The sequence below is a fragment of the Equus quagga genome, chromosome 1, assembly GCF_021613505.1.
Source record: "Equus quagga isolate Etosha38 chromosome 1, UCLA_HA_Equagga_1.0, whole genome shotgun sequence".
Lineage (NCBI taxonomy): Eukaryota > Metazoa > Chordata > Mammalia > Perissodactyla > Equidae > Equus > Equus quagga.
Window position 1 is genome coordinate 34,981,873 of NC_060267.1, and position 21,017 is coordinate 35,002,889.

Below are 21,017 nucleotides of genomic sequence, written 5' to 3' on the forward strand. Positions count from 1 at the left end.
AGTATGTTGGTGTACTTGTTTATGAGTTTCTCTAACTTAGCAGTTCTCAAGGTGTGGTCCACAGACCCCTAGGCTCCCCTTCCAAGAGATCGTAAAGTTTAAAACATTTTTTACAATACTACCATGACATTTTTCTTTTTCACTGTGTTGACATTTGCGCTAGGTAAAACTCTGATGCTCAGCGTCTCTGGTTACTCGTTATATTCTTTGCTGTCTGCATTGCAGGATAAAAAGAATGTCAGTCTTGCTTAAGAATGTTCTTGGTGAAGCAGTAACAATGATCAATTCTGTTAAATTTTGACTCTTAAGTAAATGTCATTTTAATATTCTGTGTGATGAAAGCAGCTTCACATAAAGTACTTTTGTGTACTGAAGTACTGTGGCACTGCAAGGAAAAGAAATCGTGTGATTGTTGTGTGTGGTGAGCTGAGCTGGCTGCTTTTTTCATCGAGAACCGTTTTTACTGGAAAGAACAAAGTATCGTTATTCAGACTTGAGCATTTTGCAGGTGTTTTCTTGAAAATGAGCCTGTCACTTCGAGCAAAACAATGGATCGTGTTTGTTGCCAGTGATAAAATTCTAGCTCTCAAGTGAAAATTCAAATTTTGGGAAACTTATATTCACTACCATGACTTGACGCTTTCAGTTGTTAAAGAATTTTCTAATGATATTGGTGGTGATATTAACAGGTTTTAAAATATATTTCTATATATAGTATGAAAAAATATATACAGAGGGAGTATGAAAAAAGTGTTAACCTTTGGAAGATCTGCATAACGCAGTAAACCAACATTTTCCAAATGACCATTGCATGACATTGCAAATTTATGCATGAGTAAGGATCCATTCAAAGTACAAGATAGACTACGATGGCTTTTTTTCTTTTTTGCTGAGGAAGATTCACCCTGAGCTAATGTCTGTTGCCAGTCTTCCTCTTTTTTGTATGTGCCTCACTGCCCCAGCGTGGCTGCTGCCGAATGGTGTAGGTCTGCGCCTGGGAACCAAACCTGGGCCACCAAAGTGGAGTGCACCAAACAACCACTAGGCCATGGGGTCAGTCCTGACTATGTGGTTTTGATGTGTCAATTTGGCTAGTCTGAACTACAGTCCCCAGATTTTCATTTTTACTTTCCTGGTTAGCGTGGACTATAAGACGTTCTCTTGTGAGCACTGGAGAACAGAGGGAGGCAGTGGCCGTTTTGTTGCATACACACACCTTCTTGTTATTCAGTCAAACACTAACCTAGGGACTATTGTGAAGGAATTTTGCAGATGTGATTAAAATCCCTGATCAGTTGATTTAAAGTTAATCAACAGGGAGCTTATTCGGGGTGAGCCTGACCTTAGGACTTCTGTGAGGTGAGAGACCACACAGCAGCTAGACCTGCAGGTTCATTCTTTTCCTGGATCTCTCCCTTCCTGACTGCCACCTGTGGATAGGCTGCAGCTCACATCTCTGGGGTCCAGCCTGCTTGTGATCTTCTCTTTCTGGCTGCCTGTCCTGTGGGTTTCTGACTCGCCTAGCCAGCCTCCATAAATTCATTGGCCAATTTCTTCCAATAAATCTGTTAATGTTACACGTATTTCCTACTGATTCTGCTTCTTCTCACTTGAACCTTGACTGAAAGACTATTGGATTTTAATTAATTAACCAAGTATGAAAACTTCATTGATAGGGTTTCAGATTCCACATTATAACTAACCTTTAAGGAACCACCACTTGTCAAGTTTTGGTGTAGGATCAAGGAAGAATATCCACAACTATCTGAAAAGGCTCTTAAAAATACTTTTCCTGGGGCCATCCTGGTGGCACAGCAGTTAAGTTCTGACATTCCGCTTCAGTGGCCTGGGGTTCGCCAGTTCAGATCCTGGGTGTGGACATGGCACTGCTTGGCAAGCCATGCTGTGGTAGGCATCCCACATATAAAGGAGGGGAAGATGGGCATGGATGTTAGCTCAGGCGAATCTTCCTCACCAAAAAGAGGAGGATTGGCAGCAGATGTTAGCTCAGGGCTAACCTTCCTCAAAAAAAAAAAAAGAATATAAAAAAATACTTTTCTCTTTCTCGACTGCATGTCTATCTGAGACTGGGTTTCTTTGTGTACTTCAGCCAAAACAACATATTGCAAGAGATTGAAAGAGAAACAGATATGAGAAGCTAATTGTCTTCCGTTAAGCCAAACATTAAATTTGCAATAATTTAAGACAATGCCACACTTAACACTAATTCTTTTGGAAAATATAGATATTTTTCATTAAAATATTTTAACATGTTACATAGTTTGTTATCGTTAATAAATAATTAACAATTTCTCACTCCTAATTTCTATGGTGAATATTGGTAGAATTACCTTATAAATAAAAGCTCCTTGGGGCCTTCATAATTTTTAGGGGTGTAAACGCATCCTGACACCAAAAACATTTGAGAAATGCTGCTTAGGGATATATCTAGGAATGTGTTGCTAGTATTGGATATATTCTCAGTCTTATAAGAAGAGGGAAACTGTTTTCCCTAGTGGTTTTATCAATTTTTATACCAGCCGTGAATTAGCAACTAGTTCAACCATGACTCATAAACCTTGACAACTCTTAGTATAGCCGGATTTTAAAATTTTAGCCCATTTATTTTATTCATTCATTTATTTTATTTTTTTTTTGAGGAAGATGAGCCTTGAGCTAACATCTGCTAATCCTCCTCTTTTTGCTGAGGAAGACTGGCCCTGAGCTAATATCCATGCCCGTTTTCCTCTATTTTATATGTGGGACGCCTACCACAGCATGGTCTGCCAAGCATTGCCATGTCCGCACCTGGGATTTGAGCTGGCAAACCCTGGGCCGCCAAAGCGAAACATGTGAACTTAACCGCTGCACCACCGGGCTGGCTCCTAGCCCATTTAATGTAATGGCATGTTATTGTGCTATTAATTTCTACTTCTCTAGAGAGGTTGAACGTCTTGTCAGATGTTTATTGGTCAGTTAGGTATCTTCTTATTTGAAGTGCCTGCTTGTTCCAGTCTTTTGCTCCCTTTACTATCGTGTTGTCTTTCTTTTTGATTTGTAAAAGTATAAAAGTACTTTATATATTTTGGATATAGGTCCTCTGTCAGTTATATGTGTTTTAAATATCTTCCACACTCTGTCTTTTTACTCTCTATAATTTTTTGACCACAAGGAATTTGAATTTTAAAAAGTTGTATTCATCTATCTTTGTTATGTGTTTGGTACTTCTGTGTCTTGTGTAAAGAATTTTCTTATCCCTCGATTATGAAGACATCTTCCTATATTATTGATGTTGTGTTTCACAGTTAGGTCTTTAATCTTAGAAATTGATTTTTGTATGAAGTAGGAATCCCGTTTGTTTTTTTCCCCCTGCTCATACCTAATTGTCCCAACACCATTAAAAAAGACTGTTCTTGGGCCCGGCCCTGTGGCCGAGTGGTTAAGTTCATGCGCTCCACTTCGGCTGCCCAGGGTTTTGCTGGTTCGGATCCTGGGCGCGGACATGGCACCGCTCACCAGGCCACACTGAGGCGGCATCCCACATGCCACAACTAGAAGGACCTACAACTAGAATATACAACTATGTACTGGGGGCTTTGGGGAGAAGAAGAAAAAAAAAGAAGATTGACAACATATGTTAGCTCAGGGCCAATCTTTAAAAAAAGAAAAAGACTATTCTTTTCTGTCTGCTACTGTCGTGCCACCTCTATCATATACGCATGGGTCTGCTTCTGGATGTTCGTTATGTTTCCTTGTCTTGTCTATCGAGATCTCTATTCTGTTTCACTGTTTTACTTGCCTATGTGCACAAATGCCACACTGTCTTAGTCTCCAAATCATTATAATAAGTCTTGATATCTGTTAGGACAGGTCTTTCTATTTTGCTCTTCAAGAATGCCTTGGATATTTCTTGACATATAACTTTCAGATTCAGTGTATCACGTCTGCCAACTTTTGTAATTCAGTTTGTTAGAAGAAAATAAAATGCCCTGACGTGATTTTCATTTGTATTGCATTTAATCTGTGAATCAATTTGGGAAGAGTTGGCCTCTTTATCATATTGAGTCTTTCAACCCGTGAGCGTGGGATTGCTTTCTACATTTGCTTATGTCTTTATTGACTTGGTGGACTTTTATATTTTTCTTGTAGGTCTTTCACTTCTCTTGTTAGATTTTCCCCCACCTAAGTATTCCATTTGATTCTATCGTAAATAGTGTTTTTATTTTCTAACTGCTCCTGTTTCATAGGAATATAATTTTGCATCTGGCTACCTCGCCTAAACAAATAATTTCAAAAGTTTGTCACTTTTTCTTGATTTTCTACATACTTAATCTTATCTATGTTTTGTGATCTATGACAGTTTTACTTTTTCCTTCTCCAAATTTTATGCTTTTTATTTCATTATTCTTGCCCTATTATATTGGTAGTACAATGTGGAACTACAGTAGTTATAACAGGCGATGTGTGAGATTCTCAGTCTGAAGAGGAAAGCTTTAAATTTTACCGTTAAGTATAATGTTTGCTGCAAGTTTACTGTAGATATCCTTTGTCACTTAAGGAAGTCCCCTTTTTTTCTTAGTCATCTAGGAAACTTTTTAAAAATCATAAATGAAGGTTCAATTTTATCGATGCATTTACTGCATCTAATGAGATGGTCATATAGTTTTTTTTTTCACATATTCTGTTTATATAATGAATTTCGTTAATTGATTTTCTAATGTTAAACCAACTTCTGCTCCTGGGATAAATCCAACTTAGTCATGCTGTGTTATCCCTGTGTGTATTTTGCATCTGTATTACTCAATGAGATTATCATATAATCTTTACATGTATTTCAACCTATATCAAGTATGTACAGTTTAAAAATGGTGAAGTCAGTTGAACCTTAAGAAGTTACCTTGGTTATCTCCAGTAATGCTTCTTGCCTTAAAGTCTGTTTTGTCTTATATTTAGCAATATAACCTCACCAGCTTTATTTTATGAAGTATTTGTACGATATATTGCTTTTTATGTCTTTTTGTTTTGGATATTATCAGTGGAGTCCAATCTGACAGCTTATCTTTTAACTGAAGCTTTACTCCTATTACTTTTAATAAATTACTCATATATTTATACTTAAATAAAATCTAATTTTATACTTTTTCGTTGTGCTACGTGATTTATATTTCTTTTCTTATGTAACCTCAAGGCTATAAGCTTCTAAAGGCCCTACTTTTCATTTTCATTCAGTTCAACATATTTTCTAATTTCCATTATTTTTCTTCTTTGACTCATACTTTATTTAGGAATGGGTTTCTTGCCCAAAATGTGGCTATTTTGTAGTTTTTTTTTGGTATTGATTTCTGGCTTATCTTATGGTTGGAAACATGGGAAAAGAACGTGCATTCTGCAGGTGGTGTGTGCAGGTCTGTATGCTTAGTTTGTTGTTCCTGTTCAAATCTCCCTTATTTTTACTGAGTTTTAGTCTGTTCTATCAGTTACTTAGAGCACCTGTGTTAACATTTTCCCACTGCAATGATTGATTTTTCTCTTTTCTCCGTATTTATCAGTAGGTACCTACTTCAAAGTCTTTTCACATTTCTGCGCAGTGTTTTGTCTGTGCTGGCACTTTGAGAAAGGTGGCATGGCCCTAACATAGTATAGTCTTGGGGTGCTTGGTTTCTGTGATGGGGGGAGCTGAACCAGCTCTGGTCTCATCTAGATTATTTACTATCCAGAGTCTGAATGAGCCAGATTAAATGAAAAGATACATGGGTATTGTGGGGGGCAGGGCGCTGTGGGTCCTTTGGTTTCCATCTCCTTTGTCTGGGCGGTGAGCCCTTGTGTGGCGATGTTTGCTCCCCACGTCCGTTGATGTGTTATTTAGCAATGTAGGTCCTGTTAAGCAAAGGATAACTGAATTCCCACCAGATTTTGGTAATAAAAGGACTTCTTTTTATCCCAGTTACTCTAAGCACTCTGTCAGCTGTTGGCTTTGCTAGATTTAGGGATCTCTGGTTGAGGTCTCTGTCAATAGCTTTACATGATGGAAGAGAGGAGCGCCCATAGAAAAGACAGTCTTTTGAACGCAGGGATTGTTTTCATTTAGTTACCCCCTAACATTTATTTCTCTCTTATCTTCAGTTATTTGAAGGATTCAAGGCATTTCGAGGAGTCGATAATAAAATTCGACTGTTTCGGCCAAAGCTTAACATGGATAGAATGTACCGGTCTGCTGTGAGGACAACTTTGCCGGTAGGTAAATTTAGGAGTTTCTTTTGTGTTTCTCTTAATATAATGAGTCTCTGAATTTACCACCAAACAAATAATTTCTGAATACTTAGATCAATATTCAGTATGAACCGTATGCACAGTGAAGTTATTTCTGATGTACTTTGCAACTAGTGAGGTAAAAATACAAGAAAATAACCAGTGCCATTTGGCAATCCCACAATTTATTTCTTTATGACTGTCTGTGGGGGATTAATGTGTGTGTAGGAAATAAAAGCATAAGGAAGAAAAATATGCCTCAAACTGAAATAAATGAAATTTAAAGACCGTATGAAATTATAATATTGAAAGCAGAAAACAGGATGGTGTACCACACGGGTGTTTGGGGGTATTTTGCTTAATTGCTTTAGACACTAGCAAGCATATGTGATTTAATTAATTATTTTGCTATTTTACTCTGAGTTTATTTAAAAAAGAAAAAGGCTATCAAAATGGTTTCTCGTGGCCATTGGATCCTGGCTGTAGCGTTGTTTGTTGTGGAGCAGAATTCATTATAAGATAGGTTGGGTTTAGACTCTAGGTAGGAGGTGACTTTGATCACTTCTATGCCCTGGGCTGTGACTTAGCTGTCTTTTTGAACTGAAAGAAGTCTTTTCCTTCTTTTACTTATTTGAGTACCTAACCATCAGGATCCTAGCCCAAGCTGTGCATTGAAGACCCTGGGAACAGCTAAATCTAAGTAGCTACTCCTTCTTAGCTAGGCTCTTCCTTCTATTTTTATAACCACGCTTCACTGCCCCTTCAGAGGCCATAATATGGTAGCAGAAGGGAAATTAAGGTAAGTTCTTTGTACTCAGTGCCAGTTTCACTCTTCTACCATTGCACACAGGTCACTGGGAAAACTTGTTAAATGAGGACAGAAGGAAAGGGAAGTAACATTTTTTTGGACATCAACTCTGCTACAAACTGTTGTATGTGGTTTTACATTCCTTGTCTGTTCAATCATAATAATAAACCATTGTCAAGAAAGTAGGTATTGAGGGGCCGGCCTGGTGGCGCAACGGTTAAGTGCGCATGTTACGCTTTGGTGGCCTGGGGTTTGCCAGTTCGGATCCTGGGTGTGGACATGGCACTGCTTGGCAAGCCATGCTGTGGTAGGCATCCCACATATAAAGTAGAGGAAGATGGGCACGGATATTAGCTCAGGGCCAGTCTTCCTCAGCAAAAAGAGGAGGATTGACAGCAGATGTTAGCTCAGGGCTGATCTTCCTTAAAAAGGAAAAAAAAGAGAGAAAAAAACTTGGTATTGTAAATTTCAGTAGTACCTTTGTACAGAAAGGAAAACTCGAGCCCAGAGAGGTTAGATGACTTGCCTAAAGTCACACAAAGTAAAGGGACAGGGCAAGAAACTGGATGTAAGTTTTTTGTCACCTAGTCAAGTTCTCTTTCCGTCAACTCTTATCTCTAGACAGCAGTACCAGAGACCCAAGCAGGTGACACAGGTGAGGATATGTCCTATGTGATTAGCAGTCCCGATTTCTGTAACATTGCTACATTGTGATCACTGTCATAGGTTAGTATTTAAATAGCCAAATCCTGATGTCATGAGCTCTATTCAGATGCTTGTTTCTGACTCATTTTGACCTTGGATAACCCATCACATCTCTGAAAGTATGTTTCTCTGCCCTGCCAAGTGAGTAGAACTACTTATTTTACAAACTGTCACCCATTTAACATGTGGAAACTTCTTCTCCATAGAAATAAACTGTTCTTTACTTTTGCCCCTTTTCCTGCTGGGTTATCTGTCCCTTTCTTATTGATTTTCAGGATATCTTAACATATTCCAGTTACAATCCATTGTTAGTTATTTGTTGCAAATAATGTCACCCAGTTTATTGTACCTTTTTTTTTGGATGAGAAAGATCTGCCCTGAGCTAATATCTGTTGCCACTCTGCCTCTTTTTGCCCGAGAAAGATTGTTGCTGAGCTAACATCTATGCCAATATTCCTCTATTTTGTGTGTGGGATGCCGCCTCAGCATGGCATGTAGGTCTCTGCCCCAGATCTGAACCCGTGAGCCCCAGGCCACCAAAATGGAGTATGCGAACTCAATCACCACCCCACACGTCCAGCCCCCAGGTTATTGTATCTTTTTTTTTAAGTTGTGAATCCTTCTACTTGTGGCTTGTGGGATGCCACTCAACATGGCTTGATGAGCGGTGCCAGGTCTGCACCCAGGATCCAAACCGGTGAAACCCTGGGCCACTGAAGTGGAGCGCGCGAACTTAGCCACTTGGCCATGGGGCTGGCCCCCTGTTGTTGTATCTTTTGAAGAACAGAAGTCCTTAAGTTTTAAATAGTCAAATTGTATACATTTTTTTCTTTATGATTTGTGCTTTATGTCTCCTATTTAAGCATCCTTTCCTGTCTTAAGGTGACAGTTACACTTTGTATTTTTTTATAAAAGTTTTGTCACATTTAAATATATAACCCAACTATAATTGATATTTGGGTATGGTAAGAGGTAGGGATCCAATTTCTTAATCTTTCCCATATGGATAATTTATCATCTCACCACAATGTTGGGGGGGAAAAGTCAAAGAAAAAAATTCTTATTTGGGGGCTGGCCCGGTGGCGCAGCGGTTAAGTTCACACATTCTGCTTTGGCAGCCTGGAGTTCGCCAGTTCGGATCCCCGTGCGGACCTACATGCTGCTTGTCAAGGCATGCTGTGGTAGGCATCGCACATAAAAAGTAGAGGAAGATGGCTATGGATGTTAGCTCATGGCCGGTCTTCCTCAGCAAAAAGAGGAGGATTAGTGGCAGATGCTAGCTCAGGGCTAATCTTCCTCAAAAAAAAAAAATTCTTATTTGGTTTTATTATTTTTACTTTTTTACCAGTCTAAAGCTTCCATGAGGATCACTTCTTGTTGCCATAATGGAAGAAAATTCCACTATTCATTATATTTTTCATTCTTTCAGGTATTTGACAAAGAAGAACTTTTAGAGTGTATTCAACAGCTTGTGAAATTGGATCAAGAGTGGGTCCCCTATTCGACATCTGCTAGCCTATATATTCGTCCTACATTCATCGGAACTGAGGTGCAAACTGACTCTCTGTTTTGGGGTACTTTGGGGGGCAAGTTATCATTGTTTATTCTTGTGTGAAACTTCTACTATGTAGTTGGAAATAGCTCCTAATGGCATCCTTAGTGACTTCTTTCTCCTGATTATCAAGACTAGGGGTCAACAGACATTTTCTGTAAAGGGCCAGATAGTAACTATTTTTAGGCTTTGTGGGCCATATGGTTTCTGTCACAACTACTCAACTCTGCCACTGTAGCAGCCACAGATGGAAATGGGAATGAGCAATGAGTGAGGCTGTCTGCCTTCCCCTCATCAAGGCTAACCCTTATGTCCTCAGTTTACCAGTCCCATGCCTCCCGTCTTGGCAGCACTTCTCCAAGGTAGGAGTCCTAATGGTTTTGAAGTTTGGAGGAGGGAGAGGTGCTACTTTTTATTTTTATTTTCCTAAAGTCTTGGGATTTCTTGGTAAGGAGGAGGAGCAGAAGGCCCTCTTCCACCGTAGAAAATGTTTGTCGACGAAAATAATCCATAACCAATCTATACATGAAAATTTGGATGAGTTTATTCTGAGCTGAAATCTGAGGACCGTGGCCCGGGGCCTTTCTTCCCAAAGGAAGAAAGGGCACCAAGGAAATGAGGTATGCAGAGTGGTTATATACCCCCATACAGATGTTTCACATATGATTGAAATGTCCCTCCCACAACAGTCACAAGATTGCCCTGTCGGCACAGCGCTTGATGGACACAGCTGGTAGTGGGTCTGCTCTCTTGGTGGGGGTGTCGCAGAAGGCAAGTCTATTGTCTTGAGCTGGGTGGTCACAGGTGAGTGCAGCAATCAGTTCCTAGCCTAAGGAAAGATGCTTAATCCTTAAAGAAATGCCAACGTTGGGAGGGGGAGGAAAGTTGCACCTTTATCTCAAGGGCCTTTGTTCTTTCCCTAGGGAATCTCTAAAGCAGATATACAATGCATGCTCAACAGCCTCAGTCAGGCCCTTTTGGAAAGACAAGGTCAGGCTGAATTAGGTTTAAACAAAATGGCTTCCTCATATTCTCCAATATATGCTATTGCTTGCCATTTTTATTTGTCATGTTGGAAATAAAGTTCACAATGAGAGTTAGGGAAGAAACTTGAAAGCTAGAGTAGCAGGTTTAAATAACATGGCCATTGGGGCGGGCACAGTGGCATAACAGTTAAGTTCACACACTCTGTTTCAGTGGCTTAGGGTTCACTAGATGGGATCCCGGTGTGGACCTGTGCACTGTTTCTCAAGCCATGCTGTGGCAGGCATCCCACATATAAAGTGGAGGAAGACGGGCATTGATGTCAGCTCAGGGCCAATCTTCCTTGGTAAAAAGAGGAGGATTGGTGGCAGATGTTTAGCTCAGGGCAAATCTTCCTCAAAAAAAAAAAATAATAATAACGTGGCCGTCAGATCTGCTGATAGGTCACAGTTTATTGGTTGGATGTCTTTGCAAAAGGACATGCTTGGAGAGGCCCAGGCCATTTGTGTGGGTGAGTATGTTATATAAAGACCCTGACCCTTGTCCCCTCTCTACTGGGAAGCTGTGGCCTTATGGAGAGGGTGATATTGAAGGCTAATTGATGGGAGGAGATGGAGTGTGGGTGGCCGATAAAGAGGGGGTGGCACATGGAGATCTTTAGGAATAGAGAAAATGAGACAGAGCTCTTTTGCTATATGGTCCAGTGATTCCATGCTCCACTAGGTAATTATCTCGTTACCAGATTCTCTACTAGGTCTTAGGAACACAAGAGGTGGGAAATATATAAGGCTATAGAATAAATACCTGAGTGGTCCTTTGGCCTCCTTTTGGTAAACTATTCACAGTCTAGATAATAAGTTTCATGAATTGCAGTTGCCCTTATAACTTTAAAGAATTGGGACAGTTTAAAGAATCATCTGCTCCTTAAGTTTCTGAAATTTTAATATTGTTTTTAAATATTATTATTTAACTTTATGATCGGAAGAAGCAATTTTTCAAGTTTGTCCAAACGTTGTTACTAATCTCAAATCACTACGTCCAGTTATCTTGAGGTACTTTCCACTCGAAGACCTCGTTCTTCTGTTTCTAGTTGTTGAGAGTTTTTGTGATGAATGGATGTTGGATTCTGTTGAATGCTTTTTCTGGATGTCTTGACATGATTATATGTTTTGTCCTTTATTCTGTTATTATATTGTACTATATAATTTCATTTTTGGATGTTAAAACAACCTTGCATTTCTGGGCTAAATCCTATTTGATTATGGTGAATAATTCACATATATATCTTGCTGTATTTGGTTTGCAAATATTTTATTAGAATTCTTGTGTCAATGCTCATGAAAGGTATTGGTGTGTAGTTTTCTAGCATATCTAGTACTGTGATTTAGTAAATTTTTTAGGCTCCTGGAATCCTACAATCTAGAGTTGGACAAGCTTTTAAATCTGATTTTACAGTCCTGCCTGTAGTCACAATAATCCTCTCTATTGGTGGCCCTCAAATTTTTGCATTTGGATCAAGCAGGTGTTGTTTGAAATATATTTATTGACCCTAATCCCCAGAGATTCTGATTGAGTAGATCTGGATGGTGATTCTGATGCCCACCTGAATTCAAGAACCTCAGTGACAAAAGCCTTGCAGATTAGTTTTCTCCCACTAGCTCTATCAATTTATGTATTTGATCATCCTTTGGACTTCAGTATCAAGAATTTTTAAAAATCTGCTTTCCAAGTAGTAAGGTAAGAAAGGAAATAACTGATACCATTTGGTGAGTCAACATTATTTATATTTGATTGGTATATATATTTACATCAATTAGAAACAGTTTCTAAATTTTCACTTTACCGGACGAGGCTGAACGTGTATGACTGTCCGGTTCAATACTGGATACGTAACAAAGCTCCATCCAGTGAAGCTGGGTTTTGCTGAGCTTAACATCTGTTTTATCCAACTTCACTCTATTTAGTAACTGCTGGCAGGTGCAGCTATCTGCATGTACAAACACACACACAGAAACACAGACCTTCATTTCCTCAGTGACACTGGTAAGTGTACAGGTGCTTTGACCACAGACAATAGCAGAAATAGGCACAACCACAAACTCTGAAATTCCCTTGTCTGATCATTGCTCCCAGACTTCCACTTTTTCAGTTTATCTTAGTCTCATTTCATCCCACTCTCTCCATTTGTGAAGTGGTGGAGTGAGACAGTAAATTATATCAAGGCTGACAATAGTCGTCATTGAGAAGGGTTGAATCTGATGGTGGGGACAACCCTCCAGGCTACCAGGAGTCAGCCACTCAGCTCCTTTGACCAGGTCCCAGGCTGTCCACTATAGATCTGCAGGCTTCCAGCAGATTTGACTTTTTCAGCTGCACTCAAAGAGAGACTGACCTTGCCTCATGTGGAAGTTGGTTAATTCCTCATATTCAGTTAATTTCATACTTTACATTTGCAGTTCGTTGTTAGTGCTGTCAAGTCGATTCTGACTCCTAGCAACCCTCTGTCCAGCAGAGGGCGTACAGCAGAGCGGAACCCTGCTTGGTCTTTGGCACCATCTTCTCACCTTCTGGCGCTGTATCAGAAAATGCTCTGCTGCTGTTTTCATGGCCAATTCTTTTGGAAGTGGGTAGCCAGGTCCTTTTTCCTAGTCTGTCTTAGTCTGGAAGCTACAGTGAAACCTGTCCACCATGGGTGACCCTGCTGGCATTTGAAATACCAGTGGCATAGGTTTCAGCATCAGAACAACACACAGCTGCCACAGTATAACAACCGGCAGACAAGATGGTATGGGTCTCTGACTGGGAAACGAACCCAGGCTGTGGTGATGAGAGCGCTAAACCTTAACCACGAGACCACCAGGGCTTGGCTATATTTGGTGTGCCCTTCAATAAATTTCTGGAGTTGAGCTCGACTAGAGAAACAGTTTGGTTTTGGTTAATACCAGCCTCAGATGTACAGAAGCCAGTTTGAACAATGTAGAACAACATTTTAAATCACTTCACATAAGCAGTTTCCCCATTTGCAGCTTCTCTGGAAATGTTTCAGCATGAAATTTTCTTTAGAGCTCGCATTTTAAAATCCTGCTGCCAAGCAGTCCACTCCTTAATTTCTGGTTGACTCTACAGGGAGCTTAAGGACATATGAATTTCATAGATATGTCTTTCTTTTCCTTTAATCACGTTGTAAAGTCTTTATATTACACATATAATTTAACCTATAATCATAACAATTTCCATGAAAAGAATTCCCTTTATTCACTGCCTGTTTCTTTCTGCTTATAAATCTTATCATCATTTCCCTTCACAATTAGCCTCTATAAACGAAAAAACTTAACAGGTTTGAAAACTAGTTATTACAGCAGCAATTTGTAATCATTTAACTTGGGTTTTGTCCACACTTTTAATGTGTTCTCTTGCAATTCTATTTGAGAGATATATATTCATATTCTGTGGTTTATAAACAATTTTAAATCTTATCTGCATAACTGTTAACCTGTTTCATGTTAACAGTTGTTTTTAGCATCTTCAAACCTTGAGTAGGTGTTTAGAGATCTAGCTTATTTGCATTGCTTTTAGCCTGTGATAATCCGCTGGTTATTATCGTGTCACTCGTACCAATGGACACCCTTTTGAGGCTGTTGTTGTCCGTTCCAGCATTATCGTAGGGGATGATTGTTGTTATCATCTTTATTTTTACTCTTTGGAGTTGTGGTGCCCCTGGTTATTAATTGTACCTTCAGTTCATGGCACTTACCATCGTATGAGGTCCCTCTTGGTTTCTTTATTCCCTTCTGTCTTCTTTCCCCGCTCTCATCTCCTCTTCTTCCATTGGAAATCATTCTCATGTATTGAATGAATATTCTTTAGGTTTGTATGGGTTTTTAAGTATCTCTTATTACTTTGTATACCTGTGATTTTAATTTATATAAATGGTTTTTTATCTTACAGATCTCATTGTTTCATAACTTTTTCCTTTAGCGCTGTGTATTTCATTTCTGTCCAGGTTACTGGGCTTGTGTCCACCCCATTACTTCTAACTGCTGCACACTCTCCATGCTGGAAACCTACCATGTTTTGTTCCAGTTCCCTTACTGGGGTTCCAGTTCCCTCTTACCTTTTATAATAAGCGATGAGGAGTTTGAAAATAGACAACCTCGGGAATTATCGAATGAGTTAATTGTTTCCCAGCAAGATGCCCTAGGCCCGTCTGACTTTTTCATCCCAAGAAAGTCCTGCTGCTTTTCAGGGAAGTCTTGATTCTCTTTGATGGAATATAGTCATTCAATCTATCCTCATCGCCATCACCTGGCATTATGAAGCTTTTCTAAGTGTCATTGTGCTCAGTGCTTTCTGTGCGCTGACAACACTGTGAATAGGTGTTACTGGCATCATTTTAGAGATGAGGAAACTGATGCCCAAAGAGATGAAATAAAAACCCCTGCACCCTTAACCTCTGTGCTGCAGCATCTCTTATGTGTTAGCTGCTGTGCTCGGTCTAGGAATAAGGTGCTGAGCCAAAACCATGCCCCTGCTCTCAGGGAGCTCAGTGCCTAGTGTAGGAGTCACACCTTCATCGTAGAAACCCACAAAATGAAGGTGTACTGATAGATGGAGATCAGTGCTGTGAAGAAGTGGGGCATGGTTTGGTAAGAGTGGTTACCATGGAAACGTCACTTAGCCAGGGGCTCATTTCTTTCCCATCTCGTTCTAATATAAATCTACCTTTACGTCTATTTCCTGTCCTTCTCTGAGATCCAGCTCTTCTGCTGTCAATTAATATTTGACGTAATCGCTCCAGATTTTATATATTGTATTATGTTTTATAATATGTTATATAATCTGTATTATATAACACACACATACACACAGTCACACTAAGTTTCAAGTTCAATTATAATGCTTGCAAATTTAGGAATGTCAATTCACATGCAAACTTACCAGTACATTTCTGTGATTTTATTTTTGTTTTTAAATTTTTTTCTTAATTAAGGTATAATTGACATATAACATTATATTTCAGGTGTATAACATAATGATTTGATATTCGTATATATTGTGAAATGATCACCACCGTGTCTAGTTAACATCCATCAGCATACACAGTTACAAAAAAATTTTTTTTTCTTGCAATGAGAACTTTTGAGATCTTAGAAACTTTCTTAGCAACTTTTTTCTTAACTCTCTCAGCAACTTTCAAATATGCAATACAGTATTATTAACTGTAGTCACCATGCTGTACATTATGACTCCATGACATTTATTTTGTAAATGGAACTTTGTATCTTTTGGCTCCCTTCGCCCATTTTTCTCACCCCCAGCCTCTGGCAACCACTAATCTATTCTCTGTCTCTATGAGCTTGTTTTTTGTGTATTTGTTTCTTTTTTTTTTTTTCAGATTCCACATGTGAGATCATAATGGTATTTGTCTTTCTCTGTCTGACTTATTTCACTTAGCATAATGCCCTTGAGATCCACCCATGTTGTCACACATGGCAAGATTTCATTCCTTTTTATGGCGGAATAATACTCCATTTTGTGTGTGTGTGTGTGTGTGTGTATACACACACCACATTTTCTTCATTCATCAATCAATGGACACAGGTTTCCATGTCTTGGCTATTGTAAATACTGCTGCAGTGAACCTGGGGGTACATATATCTTTTTGAGTTAATGTTTTTGTTTTCTTTGGCTAAACACCCAGAAGTAGATACCTGGATCACATGGTAGTTCTATTTTTAATTTTTTGAGGAGCCTCCATACTGTTTTCCATAGTAACTGCACCAATTTACGTTTCTGCCAACAGTGCCCGTGAATATTTCTGGGATTTTAAAGGAAGGATTTAGGGGATGGAAAAATACCTGGTAACAAATTCAGATAGTACCAAAACTATGCAGTGGAAAGGCAATTTCCTTCCCTCTCATCCTGATCCAGAGTTCCACAGTTCACCTCCTTCCAAGCGATGCCTGTTGCCTGTTTTTCTTAGAGCTTTCTAGATGTGCGTATTAAGAAATGCACACACACACCCCCCTCGCCTGCTTACATGTGTTTATACTTTAAACATTATCCTTCTTTTTACAAAACTGGCAATTTTTTGCCTAGTTTTTGACCATATACAAAGATTTTTAAAACTATACACACACACATACGGAATTTAAAGAAAAGAATTAAAATGAAAATCTGTGGACATAATACCCAGTTACGATGACAACATGACTAGTACAGTTGAACCCCATTGTGTTCCGTTCCCTGTCACCTCCCATTCCCTCCCAAGTAGGGTCAACCACATGGTTGGGTATCGGTCATTCTTTATCTTCCCCCTCGGCCCCCACCTGTGGCATTCTGTTTTACTACAGAGGGACATCTGGGTTATTTCCAACTATTGAGTGTTATAAATAAAACTGCTATGCACATCCCTTACATGTCTTCTGGTGGACACACATACTTGCTTGTCTTTGGTGTTTCCCCAGTATTGAACCGCTGGGTCAGAGAGCATTTGTATGTTTTACTTTACTGGACACTGACAGTTTTCCAAAATGCTTGCACCAGCAATGTATGAAAGTTCCATTTGCTTCATTTCCTCGCTGACACTGGTATCGTCTTATTCTTTTCACCCATTCTGATATATGCAGCCTTATCTCCTTGTGGTTTTAATTTTCGTTGCCCTAATGATAAGTTATGTTGAATACCTTTTCACATGCTTACTAGCTTTTGGAAATCTTTTTGTGAAGTGCTTTTGCAAGTCTTCTTGCCATTAAAAAAAATTGGTTTGTCTTTTTCATTTTTATAGAGTCTGTATATATTCTGGATATAAATCTTTTGTTAGATAAATGCATTGCAAACAGTTTCCCACTCTGAGGCTTGTATTTACGTCTGTTTCGCTCTCTTACCAGTATCTTTTGATGAAGAGGAGTACTTATTTTTTTTTTCTTTTTGAGCAAGATTAGCCCTGAGCTAACTACTGCCAATCCTCCTCTTTTTGCTGAGGAAGACTGGCGCTGAGCTAACATCCATGCCCATCTTCCTCTACTTTATATGTGGGGTGCCTACCACAGCATGGCTTGCCAAGTGGTGTATAGGTCCACACCCGGGATCCAAACCAGTGAACCCCAGGCTGCTGAAGTGGAACGTGCGAACTTAACTGCTACACCACCAGGCTGGCCCCCAGAAGTACTTAATTTTAATGTAATTAAACTTATTTTTTTTTATGTTTTGTGATTTTTATGTGTTTTAAAGAAAATCTTCCTTATTCCAAAGTCATGCTTTTCTTCTATTTCAGATTTTTTGCTTTTTCCACTTAAGTGAAATCCATTAGGAAGTGAACTTTGTGTGACGTTAAGGACCCAATTTTATTTTCTCCATTTGGATACCAAGTTGTTCCACCATGATTTATGGAGTGGTCCATCCTTTCTTCCCTAGTTTGTAATGCCAGCTGTTGATATGTCAAGTGTCCATAGATGAAGGCTTTTTCTGGCTTTCCATCTCTTTTCTTTTTTTACACATAAATGGTAGCAATACTCTGAACAATTTTGTATGTATTATTATGTTCGTGCTTACAATTTGTTTTGGAGATCCTTCCAGATCAGTGCATGTGGATCTACCCCTACTTTTTTCCATTTTCCTAGCTGTAAGGTATTCCACTGTACATATATACCATATATGCCATACTTAATTGAATATGGGATGCCATAAATTATAAGACGCACCATTCGTTTATGCTCTGAAATGGAAAAACATTGCCAATCATACTGTGATACAGTACTTTCCCAGTAATCCTGAGTGATTCATGAATTGGTCATACCAGCCTCTTATTTTTTCGAAATGTGTGTTTTCAGAGGAAATCTGCAGTTTCTCCTGCCTTCAGATGCACTGCTTGGCTTGTGATAGGTATTTTTATTTTTCATACATCTTAATAACAAAAGCTAACACAGCTTTATCTTCTTATGGAATTCTTCCCACTCTACGTTCCATTAGAAGACTTGGTTGCTGCTTTGCAAGAAAATATTAAATTGCATTTGTTTCATGATATTACAAGTATTTGCTTCACTAATATCAAACACATGTCCTGCTCTTGTTTTTATGCTTTTCTGTGCAAGAACTTTTCTTTCTAATACCAAATCGTACTGTAACCTTTTGAAGACCTTTTAAATGCCAAACTCATCATGTATAGCATCACCAATGCCCATAAGCCATTGAAAGTACCATCGGTATGAACAGCTAATTCCGAGTCTGGCAGTGCCATCTTTGCTGTGACTGCTGCTTAGCCAACAGCAATTGTAAAAATGCTGAGTCCAAATTTCAGACATGTTAAATGTGGGAGAAAGTGGACATCTTAGAACCTGTGAAATATGATTGCATAATTTATATAACCAGTGTCCTTTTGATCAACCATTATGTTGATATAGAAAACATAAGAACCGTTATTAGTAAATTGGATAAAACAAGAAAATTTGGGACTCAAAAAATGCAGGATTTCTTCAAGAAATTTATGCTATGGACATATCCCCTAGTGCACTTAAAGACAAATATTCAAGGATATTTTTTGCAGTTCACACAATTTGCTGGTAGGTTGGATATGCGTGTGAGAGGAGAGATGTTATATTTTCCTTTGGGCCAAAGGAACTGGATAGTGACCATTTGTTGGGATGAGCAAGAGTGAGGGGAGAAGGGTTTTTTGTTGTTTATTTATTGGAGTGATGATAGATAGAATCAAGAGTTCAGTTTTGCATATAGTGATTTAAGTCAGTGATATCAAGAAGGTGGGTAGATACACAAGTGTGGAATTGGGAGAAGAGTTTGGAGTTTAAGTGATACATTCTCGCGGTTAGCATAAAATGCCTTTAAAACCAAGGGTTTGGATGAAGTTACCTAGGGAAGAACTGTAGATAATGATGAAAAAGAAGGTGAAGACCAAACCCTGGGGCAGGCCAGCATTTAGAAGAAAGGGAGGTGAAGAGGAATCAGCTAAGTAGCCAGTAAGGTAGAAAGAAGCGCAAGAGGGCTTAGTGTACTGGAAGCCAAGTGAAGAACATGGAAGCAATGATCAACTGTGACAGACCCCATCCATAGGACCAGTGAGATGAGGCTGAGAACTCACTGTTGGATTTGGGCACATGGAGGTCCTTGGTGATCTTGAGAAGCATATTTCAGTGGGGTGGTGGGGTTGAAAGCTTGAATGTTGTGGATTCAAGAGAGAATGAGAGGAGGGAAGGTGATGGTGAGTAAGTGCAAATCTTATGAGAAATTCTGGATATAGTGGAGCACAGAAATGAATGGATACCTGGAGTAGGACATGTGGTAAAGGGAGTGTGTTTGTTTTAGACGGGAGATATTATGGCTTCTTTCTAAGCTGGTAGAAATGATCCACAAGAAAAGGCAAACTGATTGTTAAAATATTCAGCAGCTTTCCCACATTCTACTTCTATTGTGGTGGTGCTACTTCTGAGGGTGACAGTATGGCGGGCAGCGATAGGTTCCTAGATATTGCCCCTCAGTGCCATATTCTCCACCATTTTCCTCTCTAACTCATCCTCTTTTTTAAGAACTGCTAGGATTTTTTTTTTTTTAACTCAGCTGTTCTTTGGGTTAAAAAATAAGTCATGCTGTTCTTTTTGAAAATGTTCCCTTATTTTCAGTTATCTTATTTCTTCTGTCTCTTATTTCCCTTGTCTAGACAGAATTATTCTGAAGCCTCTACATTGCCACTGTGCTGCCTGCCTTCTAGGCCCAAATGTGGACTAATAAATACCTTTCTTAGCTTGCTGAGCTCTCTCTGCCATCGTTCAGATCACCTCTGAAACCCTGCCTTTCTATAAAGTAATTTTCTGGCTGACTCAGACAGAAGTTGTAATTTTCACTGTGAAATGTCTCTTTGTTTTCCATCACACCCAAGTGTCCTGTTATTTTGTGCAAAATATACACATATTTAATACCCTCATATGGTATATGAATTTGTTATTTGTCAGGTATAACTTATAAAGTAAAAAGAGCCTTTATTTTTTTGAGCACATCAGTATTTCAGCTTCAAAGACAGTGCGCTCTCTTGAGAAGTTATAAACATCGTATCTGAGATTTTTATATTCCTCTTTTTCCAGGGGGTTTCTTAAAAACCCCTTTCAATTCCTTATGTGTTGAAATAATCTGAGAAACTGTAGAGAAGAATAAAAAAGTTAATCAAAATAAGACTTACTGAAACTGATCTACATAACTTAATCAGCTATCTTCCATATCTTCTCTTTATGTAGCTTTTGCTTTATATGTTCAGAAGCCTGACCTTACCATCATAGGATTTTCTTCATTGCCGTTTGATTAATGTTATATAACAAACTTCTCAACTGTCTCAGTAGCAGAGAATTTAAATTGCTTTCCAGGAAAGAAGGGAGAATTAAGATGAAGGAACAAATAATGGTTCCTCAGGGTAGAAACGGATCCGATCCCCAGGTTCCCTGCCTGAGACATAAATATACATTTTATTTATTCTTACTCTTGAGCCGTGTGACCATTTTCAGTAAAGTCACAGAGTTCTTTTCATGAGAAGACAGTCAATATAAGTAATCATTTAAGGATGAAGGCGATAAGCTGTGATCAACACCAGTATTTGAAGTACTTGTAAGACATGAGTTGACCTTGCTTAAATTTCAGAAAATAACATAAACACGTTTTCTCTCAGCATTGAAAAATTCTAGTCTATAATTTACCTGCTTGCTAAGACTAAAAGTATTA

At 38.9% G+C, this 21,017-nt stretch overlaps 1 protein-coding gene across 2 annotated transcripts in view; it reads left to right on the forward strand.

Annotated features, from left to right (window-relative positions):
* The window catches only part of BCAT1 (branched chain amino acid transaminase 1), a 108,988-nt gene that overhangs the window by 53,570 nt on the left and 34,401 nt on the right, over nucleotides 1-21,017 (forward strand). For both annotated transcript variants that reach the window (XM_046647892.1, XM_046647903.1), the window contains 2 exons: nucleotides 6,124-6,234; nucleotides 9,192-9,311. In XM_046647892.1, the coding sequence (XP_046503848.1) occupies nucleotides 6,124-6,234; nucleotides 9,192-9,311 (231 nt within the window). The remainder of the gene's footprint in view (nucleotides 1-6,123; nucleotides 6,235-9,191; nucleotides 9,312-21,017) is intronic.